Below are 12,735 nucleotides of genomic sequence, written 5' to 3' on the forward strand. Positions count from 1 at the left end.
TTTTATTAAACATTGATAAGGTTTACAATGGGCACAGAGAAGCCATGACATTTGCATTGTTTGTACTGGTACACCATCAGACACCAACTGCCTACAGTATCCTCCCTTGTGAAATCACAGGCAAGTGCACAGCTTTGACCAATGGCCCTATCCCCCTGGTTTTCTGCAGGACCATTTTGGTTGTAGTTGGTGGACATCCACTGGTCACTGTTGACACTCAAATATATCTTTCCACTTCACAGCTCATCTCTTCAGGTTCATAATATTTCCTGCACCCATGCACCTTTCACCAACCTTTACATTGAGATTGATAACACAACTATCCACCCCCCATGCCTAGGTGCTAGGTGTGATCCTGGATTTTGACCTCACTTTTCTTCCCCACTTTCAATCACTATCCAAATCCTGCCGCCTTCACCTTCATAAAATCTCCAAAATATTTGGTTAGTGTTCCTTTTAGGATTTTTGGTTTCTTTTAAAGATAAAAACTAATTTTATTGGTTCTAATAACTTATTTATTTTTGTTTTAGGGTATATTTCCTACCAGCTATATTCATCTTAAAGAAGCCGCAGTTGAAGGAAAAGGGTAAATTAACTTCAAAATTCAAATAAATGGACCGTGTGGTCATTATGCTTTGGTAAAACTTGTGTTTAGTAATAGAATTCCACTGTTTGTAGCTTGTGAACCTTTGGGTATATAAGTTTGTTGGAAACATATATTTAATTATGGTTTTTCATATCTAGCAGTTCTGACGTACAGACTTCCTGTCTCCTGGACATTCCTTTGGGCCAGTGAGACAGTCCATAATTTTGATGGACCAGTAGAAATGCTGCTGTGAAGCTGTCTGGTTGCTTGGTGCATAGCGATGCAGGCCCTCCACATTTGGTGATATTCAGTATTGTTCTAACTGTTAAGGGCTGCTACACACGGAGGCCCCAGACGTTCACCCTGCTACCCTGCATAAGCTGTCAATAGGAGAAACTGTAATTTCAAATACAACACCTTTGGTATTAAATACTTTTGTATGTCTTTAGTTCTGTAATTCTTCACAAAGCAGAACAGGGAGGGCCAGCAACTTAAGGCATTCAGGGTTCTAGATTCCATTTCATTCACTTTTAGTCTAATATGCTGCTACTGCTTCACTTGCCATTAAGCACCCAGGGGCAGGGAAGTGATACCACTCTATTCCTTAATGTGAAAAGAGAAAGTGGCGTCTCTCTCCTGCCTTTGCTGTCTGGCAGGGCTGTTTTACAGTATTTTCCAGTAATCATGAGCCAGGGTATTAGACTTCTTTTCCCTTTATAGTTAATCCATATATTGGTATCTTCAAGTACTTTACAATGTCTTTGATATGTTTCTTAAGAAAGCGCCTGAAGAGTCCCAGATTCTATCTCCATGGAGATATACAGGGTTATTCAAAAAGAATGAACCAATTTCTTTACGCAATATTTTATTTAGGACAAGTAATGCAAAACTCTAGCCAATTCACAAGTATTATACTCACAATCAACTTTTATTTCCTGTCTTACAAGTGTTCAATGTGACCACCATCTGCAGCACGGGCAACATCAATGCAAACTGAAGCAATGCGTCATATCGGTTCATTCTTTTTGAATAACCCTGTGTATATATATATTCACACATTGAACTTTCTGTTTTAAAACCATTTTTCTTTTATTGTGCAGCAGATTAAAACAACCATTAAAACCCAGTTAAAACAAGATACCTATATTTTATGTTTCCATATAGTCCACATGTTATCTCCATCAGACCAACAGTATATGATTTGATAAAGTTCTCATAATTGTGTGTGTATATGCACCGATCTGCCATAGCGTTATGATCACTGAGAGATTAAATAACATTGATTTTCTTGTTACAATGGCACCTGGAATTGGTTAAGATATATTAGGCAGTAAGTAAACCATGTGTCCCTAAAGTGGATGTGTTGGAAGACGAAAAAATGGACAAGCGTAAGGATTTGAGGGACTTTGAGAAGGGCTAAATTGTGATGGCTTGATGACTGGGTCTACAAAACTGCAGCTCTTAAAGGATGTTTCTGGTCTGCAGTGGTCAGGACATGCCAAAGTGGTCCAAGGTAGGAAAACTGATGAACCGGTGACTGGGTTATGGAGAGGAAAGGCTGGGCCATGTATTCCGGTCCAACAGAAGAGCTACTATAGCTCAGATTGCTGAAAAAGTTAATGCAGGTTCCAATAGAAAGGTGTCCTAACACAGAATGCATTGCAGTTTAATACGTATGGGGCAGTATAGCCGCAGACTTTTCAGGGTGCCCCCATGCTGACCCATGTCCAGAGCAAAAGCATGTACAATGGGCACATGAGCATCAGAAATGAACCACAGATCAATGGAAGAAGGTGGCCTGGTCTGTTGAATTAAGTTTTCTTTTACATCGCGTGGAAGGCCGTGTGTGTCACTTAACTGGGGGAAGAAGATGGTACCAGTATGCACTATAGGAAAAAGGCAAGCCAACGTAGGCAGTGTAATGCTTTGGGCAATGTTCTGCTGGAAAATCTTGGGTCCTGCCATTTATTTGGGTGTTACTTTTATTTTATTTATTTGGGTGTTACGATGTCATTAATAAATAAGTTGAACAATATGGGACCCAGCACAGAACCCTGAGGCAGAACCCTGAGGCACACCGCTCATTACACTAGCCCAGTGTGAAAAGGTGCCATTTACAGATCCCCTCTGGACACGTTCCCGTAGCCAGTTCTCTATCCACGTACACACCACCTCATCTATGCCCATAGCCCTCAGCTTGTGTAGCAAGCGTTTGTGTGGTACCGTATCAAAAGCCTTTGAGAAATCCAGATACCACTTTCCTCACAAAATACACCCATTTATGGAAACAGTAATTCCGGATGGCAGTGGCCTTTTTCAACAGGACAATGGACACTGCCACACTGTAAAAATGGTTTAAAAATAGTTTGAGGAACACGACGACGAGTGTGAGGTTTTGACTTGGCCTCCAGATTCTCAATGTAATCTAGCATCTATGGGATGTCCTGGAGAAAAAGTCCAATCCATAGAGGCCTCACCCTTGCAGCTGATGGGACTTAAAGGATCTGCTACTGATGGCTTGGTGCCAGATACCACAACATAACTTCAGAGGTCTAGTGTAGTCCATGCCCCAAAGGTTCAGGGCTGTTTTGGTGGCAAACTGTAGAAATACTCAATATTAGGCAGGCGATCATAATGTTATGGTTGATCGGTGTATATCCATGAAGATAGCACCTGAAAAGATACTTTCTTTCTTAAGAAACATACCAAAGCTTCAAAATAGGGATGTGGTCCATGCAAAGTAACTATAGCTGGACCACATAATGATTCGTTTACAATGGTATGATGTAAAAGATGAATTCCAGGATTCTTTGTATTAACCCTTGCAGCAGGGCTACCCCCGCATTGCAAGGGTTAAGTGTTCATTTGTCTCTAGGTTCTAAAATTTAAAATTATACTCACCCGATGCTCTGAGATGGCCAGCTCTCCCCACAGCCGTCCCCCCCTCCCTGCCGCATTGGAATCTTCAGTGTCCTTACGTCTATACACAGTGTATAGATGTGATGATTTATGGGACCTTAACCTCCTTGGCTGTATTCCCGAGTGTGGCTCGGGGTTAATTTTCTGTACCGTAAGCGGTAACCCCGAGCCACACTCGGGAATACACCGTGCGTCTCTTACCGTGTCCCTCGAGCCGCGCTGTGTCCTCCAGCCGATGCCAACATCCGTCTTCCGGGTTCCGTCCCTTGCGAGCGTCCACGTCGCAGGGGGGTGGAACCGGCGGGAGAGTCAAAAGTTAGATGAAAAAACTAAAACAAATAGAACAAAAAAAGGAAAAAAATAAAAAATCATACCGCCAGGGAGGTTAAACTGCTGTGCAGAGGAGGGGGAGAGACGTTGAAAGGACCGGAGAAGTTGACTCGGAGCCTTGGGTGAGTCTAACTTTTTTTTAACCTAGACACAAACAAACACTTAACCATTTCAGTGCAGAAGTAGTTCCCTTGCAAAGGTTAATATACAAAATCCTGGCTCTTCTTTAAACCTCCCTACTTTTATCTCCAGATATGCAGGGACACAATAGTAACATAAGGTGGTGGGACAGCCACATTTCTAAACGCTCATTGTCTGTGGCTAATCTTAGTGATATTTGTATTCTGTTTGATGGCTATGGGTTATTGTAATGTGCACATCATTACTTTACTTTGTATTACCTTTTGTGCTTTATGGCTGTATTTGTCTTACCCCGCAGATGGCGAATATCAGTATTCTGATCATTTGATTACTGTATAATATTATCTCTAGACTGTGTTTCCTTTATACATCCATTTTGTAATCAGAGTACTAAAACAAGAAAGTTGATTTATTTTGCAAGGATGAATACATTAGAAAATAGTCACTGCTCACAACTATAGCCTGCTGAAAGGATTGACACCAACCTGCAGCATGCTTACATACAATTTGTGTTACATTAGTAAATGCCATGTTGTCAAATAGTGAGAAATGCTAAAAGAATAATCAGTACAGTGAAGGCAGATAATGCAAATAGAAAATTACTGACATTTCCTTTTCCTAAAGCCCATGGCCTGTCCGGCAGACAAAAACTTTTTTTTTATTATTATCATTATTTATGTATTCATTTTTTTTATTACCGGGCTGCACAGTGGTGTAGTGGTTAGCGCTTCTGCTTTGTCCCTGGTTTGAATCCCAGCCAGGTCTCTATCTGCGTGGTGTTTGCATGTTCTCTGTGCTTGCATGGGTTTCCTCCTATAAAAACATGCTGGTAGGTTAATTGGCTCCTGTCTAAATTGACCCTCGGATGTATGCAAGTGAGCTAGGGACCTTGAGGGCAGGGACTGATGTGAATGTACACTATGTAAAGCGCTGTGTAAATTGTCAGCGCTATATAAATACTAGGGCTGGTAATGATTAACATTTTCTTGTTCGATTTAATAAAACATTTTTTTTATCGATTTAATTATATCGCACATACAGACCCAACTACATTGGCCTATACACATACAGCACAGCAATGAAGTAATAAAATGAACTAGGATCACACTAATCCAGCACGTTTATTCCGTGACGTCACTGGATCCCGACGGGACTCCCGGAAGCCGGCGGAGAGGTGAGTGTTTTCATTAGCGATCAAAATAATTGTAATCAATCAAAAAGTTTAACGATTGATCGAGAAATTACTCTTTAATTTCCACAGCCCTAATAAATACCTGTAATAAATACATTAGTATCTCTGGTCCTGTGGGGTAGGTTTTTCTCATTCCCTCTTCCCTTATTAGAGGGACAAGAAGTGAAGGTAAAATTTTGGCTGTGGTTGGGTTTCATGTTACAAACATGGGCAGGTCTAACTGGATAATCAAAAAAATATGTCATTAGAGATTACCTTCAGTGAAAATTAGAAGTCAAACCAATTAGTAGATATGGAGCTGAAGCCATATGTAAATCTAGGATTTCACTGTAAAACTCAAGCTGCTTGAGAATTGCTATTGATCCTGATAATACGATTGGCAGCATTACTGATCAAAGAAGTTAAGATTTTCATAGAACTTTAGATCCTGTTATCTTCAAATGTACTGAGCATTTTCTCAAGCAATTTTTCTTTCTCCCCTTCTTTTTTTTTTTTTTTTAGACCAATTTTTATTTTTTTTAAAGTCTTCCAACTTTTAGAAGACATTTATTAAAATTTGTGGGGGGACTTATTCCAATTAGTGATTAGCTCATCTCTAGGCTCAGTTAGTTTCAGAACAATGCTGGCATGACCTAAGGATTTGTCCAACTTTCTTTTTATTTGAAATGGTTTAAACAAAGAGTAACTGTTAACTGCTTGGCATAAGCCCTCAAACTAGCTAGTTTCCTGTTTATTTGCTAGCAGTACTAAGTAATGTTCGCATTCGAACTGACAACTTTGCAATAGGTGATCTCGCTTTCTGTAGAAACCATTGCTCTTCATAGATTTCCCATGTGTGTGGCCATTGTGGAGCTTCTAAAGTTTTGGCACAAATCCAAAATTTCTGAAAGTATTTACATGGACTTTGCCCCCACCTCTCTGCTTCCTGTGTAGCAATACTTGGACCTAGTAATTGGCTGCACAAGCAATGAGTAACACTTTGTTGGATTTGTAGAAGACATTCCTGTCCTCTGCCTTCCCTGGAGATTTTTATTAGACTGGTGTTCTGTATTACATTTAGGACCCTCCTGCAAATGCAAGTGGCTATAGGTAGTTGGATTGTGCCTGCATGTCTGGCTGTCCTCTTAGCGCCTGGATTTTTCTCTGTCCTCCTAAATCCTCCACACAATGTTACCAGGCCTCCTGCAGTTTTCCTCCACACTGTCCCATCGCCTCTGCCATATGCTTGGCCTTCTCTTCTGTTAATCACTTGGCTACACTTCTGCTGCAATCCTGCTTGCAGCCACATGTGAAGGTTTAAAAGAATAGCAGCAGCAGCAGTTGTCAGGGTGTCATTAGCAGCTTAGTGATTGCTAAACCTAATGCTTGATGTTGCTTTTTCAATACAGATAAAATCCTGAAATACATACATAAACATCTGTCAGCATAATACATTTCTATTTTATATAAACTGAGTTGTAATTTAGTTTTATTGGTCTTGTACGTTTATTACTCTATTGATTTTAGGTTTACTTGCAAATATGTTCCCATTTTGTTCTTGCTGAAAAAAGTAATTTGAAGAGTTTAGAACTGTGATGTATAAACTGCAATAACCCATAGCATCCAATTATATTTTATCCCTATGGCAGTGATTGAATGATTGCTGGTTGGTTGCTGTCATAGATTGTTGCTCTTATTCCAGGGCTGGACACTGCTCAATGGTATAGTCTTAGTTAATTGTGTGTTTGTTATAACATCTGTTCATTTTGGATTTTGCACTAATTTTTTAGGCAACATGAAACCGTCACACCTTGCGAGATTCCGCTTGTCCATGAAGTCACCAACACACTGCGCGAGTGGTCTATCATATGGCGGCAGCTTTATGTTGTAAGTAATTTCAAACAGCTGTCAGTACTATACATCTTACAAATTATTTTATTGTATCACATTCTATTCTTGATTTCACATAGTGGTAAGGTATAGTCTTTGATTCTTGCACTTCACTGGAAAAAAAAAAATCTGATTGGTTGTTAGAGAATCTAAAGTGATTTTGTACACGTTTTCTTTCTTTGCTTATTGTGGTCAAAACTTTAGCTTTATCTGTCAAGTAAACATGAAATTAAGATCATGTAGTCTTCGATAAAGCTAGAGCTGCAACAACTATTCGATTTAGTCGATTAAAATCGACGATGGAAAACGTCAACGCTTTCCATCGTCGATTAGTCGGCTATCTATTAGCCTGTTTGCCGCTCCAAACACGAGCCGTGGTCCAGCCCCCGGCTCTCATCCAATCCTGGCGCTCCTTAATCTAGCTGGGACGGTGCGGTCACATGACGGGTGCCGGGGATGTGAGCGCGACAGGTGTCAGCCGGGGGATGGATTTACGATGGCTGGGGACGAGCTACCATCCAGGCTGAATCGGCGGCTGCGGATGGGGGACCCGGAGGACGGGGAGAGGGAGCAGCCCAGCATGAGGGTCTTCCATACCTACACCAAGTTCAAGGAGTTCAGCAGAAAACAGACATGGAGGGAATGTTCAGACAAGTAAGTGCCCCGAGGACCCGACACCGTGCACCCCAATCCACCATCATACCCATCCTCTGCACCGCATTCCACCATCATACCCGTCCTCTGCTCCCTATTCCACCATCATACCCGTCCTCTGCTCCCTATTCCACCATCATACCCGTCCTCTGCTCCCTATTCCACCATCATACCCGTCCTCTGCTCCCTATTCCACCATCATACCCGTCCTCTGCTCCCTATTCCACCATCATACCCGTCCTCTGCTCCCTATTCCACCATCATACCCGTCCTCTGCTCCCTATTCCACCATCATACCCGTCCTCTGCTCCCTATTCCACCATCATACCCGTCCTCTGCTCCCTATTCCACCATCATACCCGTCCTCTCCATCCCTGCACTCCATTCCATCATCATACCTGTCCTCTGCACCCCATTCCACCATCATACTCATCCTCTCCTTCCCTGCACTCCATTCCACCATCATACCCGTCCTCTCCATCCCTGCACCCCATTCCATCATGCCCGTCCTCTGCACCCCATTCCACCATCATACCCAATGTCTGCCCCGCATTCCACCATCATACCCGTCCTCTCTATTCCTGCACTCCATTCCACCATCATACCCGTCTTCTCCAATAACACCAGCTATAGAGGAATACATCAGATCCCAGCAATTAGGGATGTCCTGATACCGATGCTAGTACCGGTATCGGGGCCGATACAGGGCATTTTCAGGAGTACTTGTACTCCTGAAAATGCCCCGATGCATAGATCAGATACCGGCCCTTTAAAAATGTTTTAACTAACCTCGGCCATTGATACCCCACCCCCCACCCCAAAGCCTCTCCCCTGGAATACCTCTCCACCAAACGCAGGCTCCCTCTCCGCTCTGACCTCTCCGGATGGAAGTGTGACAGCGTGGCGGGAGGTAAGTGTTGTGTGGACAGTCTCTTCTCCTTGCTGGTGCTGGCTGCAGAGCTCTGTGTCCCTTTCACAGACCTCTGTGTCCCTTTCACAGACCTCTGTAGCCAGCATGAGAAGAGAGAAGAGACCTAGGCTGTGAATTCCCCCGCTGCCCCCCTCCCCCCTGTACCTTAGCTGCTGGTGCTCCTCCGTTTTTCAACTTGATGAAACTGTTTACTTTTGTTGATATATCATTCACAATGTTTGAGATGTCCATGCTCCTTATATGTAATGCAGTCACCCGACGTACACTGCAGTTTTCACTCTCAATGAAAGAAGAGAATGTCCGTTCAGTGTGCTCACGGGGAGGAGAGGAGAGAAGCTGTAAATCTTGCCTATACACATAACGGACCTTCTCTTCTTTCATTGAGAGGGAAGACTTCTGGGTACGTCTGGTGAGGGCATTATTAAACAGATAAGGAGCATGCACAGCTGACACTGAGATATATCACCAAAAGCAAACAGTTTCATCAAGTGGAAAAGGAATGGACGCTTGTAACAATAGCCAGCCTGCTATTGGATATTTTAAATTGCAATAGCCAATAGCAGGCTGGCTATTGCTCCGAGCCACTGCCTGCTGTATTTACATTCAATTAATACAGTGAAGTAGAAAGGTGAAACCAGAGGTCTAAAAGACCCCTAATGTCACCTTACAGAACCTGTCACCTCCAATGCACGCAGCACTGGGGAGAAACTGCCCTAAAATAATTAGTCTGTATTGTTTTAGAAAAAAATTTCACCTGTCCCTTTAAGAAAAAGTACCGGTAATTGGTATCAGCAAGTACATGAGGGACAGTACTTGTACTTGGTCTTGAAAAAGTGCTATCCGGACATCCCTACCAGCAATAATACATTATATACAGCGCAATGCAGCTATAGAGGTCTACAAATCCCAGCAATAGTACAATATATTATAATGCACTATTGCTGGGATTTGTTGTATTCCTCTATAGCTGCTGGTATTCTGCATTCCACACCTTTTTTTTTTTTTTACTTCCAACGCGCCAAAGCTTGCTCCTGTGATGGACTACAATCTCAATACAAACTAGTAGTCCAACACTGGAGCCTTTTTTTTAAATCCGATTAACAGATTAATCGGACTTAATAATTGGCTAACTAATCGATTTTGAAAATAACCGTTAGCTGCAGCCCTAGATAAAAAAATAAAGATTTTCATATGGAAGTTTGTAGTTTCACCTTCCAATGTTTAACTTTGTTAGACAATTACTTTAGTACTTTGTGCAGCTGAGCAGCTATTGTGAGAAAATCAATTACAGATACAGAAAGACCTATAGAGAGGATGCAGCTCGTAGTAGTTAGACTCATTAATCTGGACTTAATGGACATTGTTAAGCAATGTTGAAGAACGTTCACCACTCATTTTAGTGGCTTCCACAGTTTATTAAATGAGAAAGAAAGCCACAAGGTTAAGTGTTTAAACTGGATTTGTTTAGGAATATTGCAGACAAATGTTTCATGTGACTACTCTATACTCAATATACAGGTTCTTGCAGTATCTAACAATTGCTGCACACCATTTAGTTCCACCGTAGTTTATTTGAATCCAACAACCCCTATTGTGTTTGTTCCTTCCTAGTGGCTGTCCACCTATGACACATTTCACCCTTAGGGGCTAACTAGTCCTAAAGGAGAACTATAAGGCATGTGAAAATCACTCATCCTCATGGTTCGAGCCGACGTGTGACAATGGAACTGTCACACATCAGCTCAATAGATCGGGAAGTGAGTGAGCACATACCGTCGCTCGCTCACTTCCCGATCATCTTCCTGCAGAGAGTGGTGACTGTCAGTCATGGCTCCCTGCAGGGATTCCCCCCTCCCCACTCCGATCCTCCAGGCTCTCCCTCTAGATAGGCAGAGCCAGCTGTCATTCACGCAGCTGGGTGGATCTTGACAGCATTGTCGGGATCCGTCCCAGCTAGGTGGTCTCAGTTTACCACAAGCTTTAGGTCACGGGAGGAGGTTAGTATATGTTCTCCCGTGACCCTTAAGAGAACTATGGGGAAAAACACTTACTCCATAGTTCTCTTTTAAGTGATTACAGAGCTTGGATGACTCCCAGCCAGGACTTGCAGCATACCCAGGTAGTGGAGCTTGAAATGGATGGAGTGGTGAATGTTTTTTTCATAAAGCGGTTTATACATGAGAAGCCACACTGCCGTTTCTGATTTCTAACTCTGAACTATCCAAGTTTCTAACTTGGGACATACAGTTAATCAATGAACTGTGATAGAACAGGTATGCTTTTGGATGTAGCCTTTTGCTCCTTAAGGGCCCATTCACACCACATCCAGATTACCTCCAGACCAGACTGTTTCCAGACCCAAAATGCATCCCAATGTATCCCTATGCTATTTCTGGCCTCAGTTCCCACCAGCGCAGTCCGTTCCAGACCGGACCAGAAAAATACCGCTTGTCCTATTTTGTCTGGTCTGGAATGCACTGGAACGCATCGGAACGCATCAAAAACGCATGGAACACACCTGTTAGACCATTTTAAGCTAAAAAAAAAAAGTTTTTTTTATTTTTACATTCCAATTGCGGCAAAAATGCAATGCACTATGTTCCAGATCTGGTCCGGAAAATGGTGTGAGCCCAGCCTAAAACCCATCTCCATCTTTGTAAGTGATTAGCATTTTCATGACCCACATTGCTGGCTTTCTTAAATATTTGAATGGACTTTTTAGTAGACCGGAGTCCTACAAATGGAAAATTTTTTCCACAGGAAACTCAGTCTGATGCTGGGGTCGGAGTATAAGAGCCCATTCACAACAGGGCGGTTGCAAAATCAGTGCGGTAAATTACTGAAAAAATCAGTGCTGAAACGCAATTAAAAATGCCCAAAATCAGCACAATTCCATTCAAAGCTGTATGGAAACTGCAACAGGGGGGGGGGGGGGGTGGTTTGGATCGCGCAGACCCGCGCGGTCACATGAACGGTCCCCACAGCAATGTATGGGATCGTTCATGTCGGCGGATCCGTGTGTCCGAACCTCCCCGGTGTGAATGGGGTCTAAAGCAGCTGAACCCCTTCCTGTGAGTCATTGTAACAAGATTACTGCACACCAGCTCTGCCTTTCCAGGTAACAATACACTGTCAAGGGGGGGGTTACCATAATGATTAGGGGGAGAGAGCTCAGAGAGAGAGAGTGTTGATACACAGACTGCTTGTAAAGTGCAGAGGTGGCCATTTCAAAATGAGCCATTTAGAGATGAAGAGGAGGACAAAAATAAGTTTGTGTTCAAATACAGAAACTGCGAATGCCTACTTCATGTACACTTGGTGTACATGGTTGGCGTATGTTTAAAAAAAAAAAAAATACCTTTGCAAAGGTGTAAATGGGCTTTAAAGGTACAGTCACACACTAGAAGCTCAGACTTGCAGAATACAGCTGAAGACCACTATTGTGCATCTCTACTAAGCACAACCAAGCAAAAGTGGTATATTCTCAGATAAGTTTAACTGGCATTAGAAAAGGTGCATATGGACAGGGCAATATAAAGTCAGAACACGTTGATATAAATATTTACCCAAAGTTGATTGTTTTCATGTATATCGTTAGACTATGGATTTGCCTTTATTCAATAGCAGCATTCAGACAATGAAATATTAATGTTAGCTTCTGGTAAACTATACCTTTGGTATGCGTGCACAAAGTCAGATCAATACTTTTGTTTCCCTTTTATTAGCAAGATAATCGTGACATGTTTAACTGCGTCAGGAATATGATCTGTGACCTGGTGGAGTGGAGATCACAGATCTTGTCTGGAACACTGCCGCAAGATGAACTGAACGAGCTTAAAAAGAAAATCACAGCGCGGATTGATTATGGAAACAGGTCTGTGGACTTTAATGAGCATGTCTATTTTGTTTTTCTGTTTGTGGATTTTAATGTGCATCTCTATTTTTCTTATGAAAGCCAGGGGGCATATTTATATAAAGCAATGAATCTGAAATTCACCAAACATTCATGGACACACACAGCCACTGTGGGCACAAGCACACACGGGTTCCTCCATTAGCCGATGGAGGCACCCGTGTAGGGGGCGGGGCGGGGGGGGGGGGATTGCTGCAGGG

The 12,735-nt window shown here is 42.5% G+C and overlaps 1 protein-coding gene across 1 annotated transcript in view; it reads left to right on the forward strand.

The window, feature by feature from the left end:
• The window catches only part of DOCK1 (dedicator of cytokinesis 1), a 373,877-nt gene that overhangs the window by 79,621 nt on the left and 281,521 nt on the right, over positions 1–12,735 (forward strand). Inside the window, exons 5-7 of the mRNA XM_018561275.1 lie at positions 531–586; positions 6,938–7,034; positions 12,348–12,496. Of these exons, the coding sequence (XP_018416777.1) occupies positions 531–586; positions 6,938–7,034; positions 12,348–12,496 (302 nt within the window). The remainder of the gene's footprint in view (positions 1–530; positions 587–6,937; positions 7,035–12,347; positions 12,497–12,735) is intronic.

Source organism: Nanorana parkeri, unplaced genomic scaffold (genome assembly GCF_000935625.1).
Source record: "Nanorana parkeri isolate BGI_ZX_2015 unplaced genomic scaffold, ASM93562v1 scaffold2, whole genome shotgun sequence".
Lineage (NCBI taxonomy): Eukaryota > Metazoa > Chordata > Amphibia > Anura > Dicroglossidae > Nanorana > Nanorana parkeri.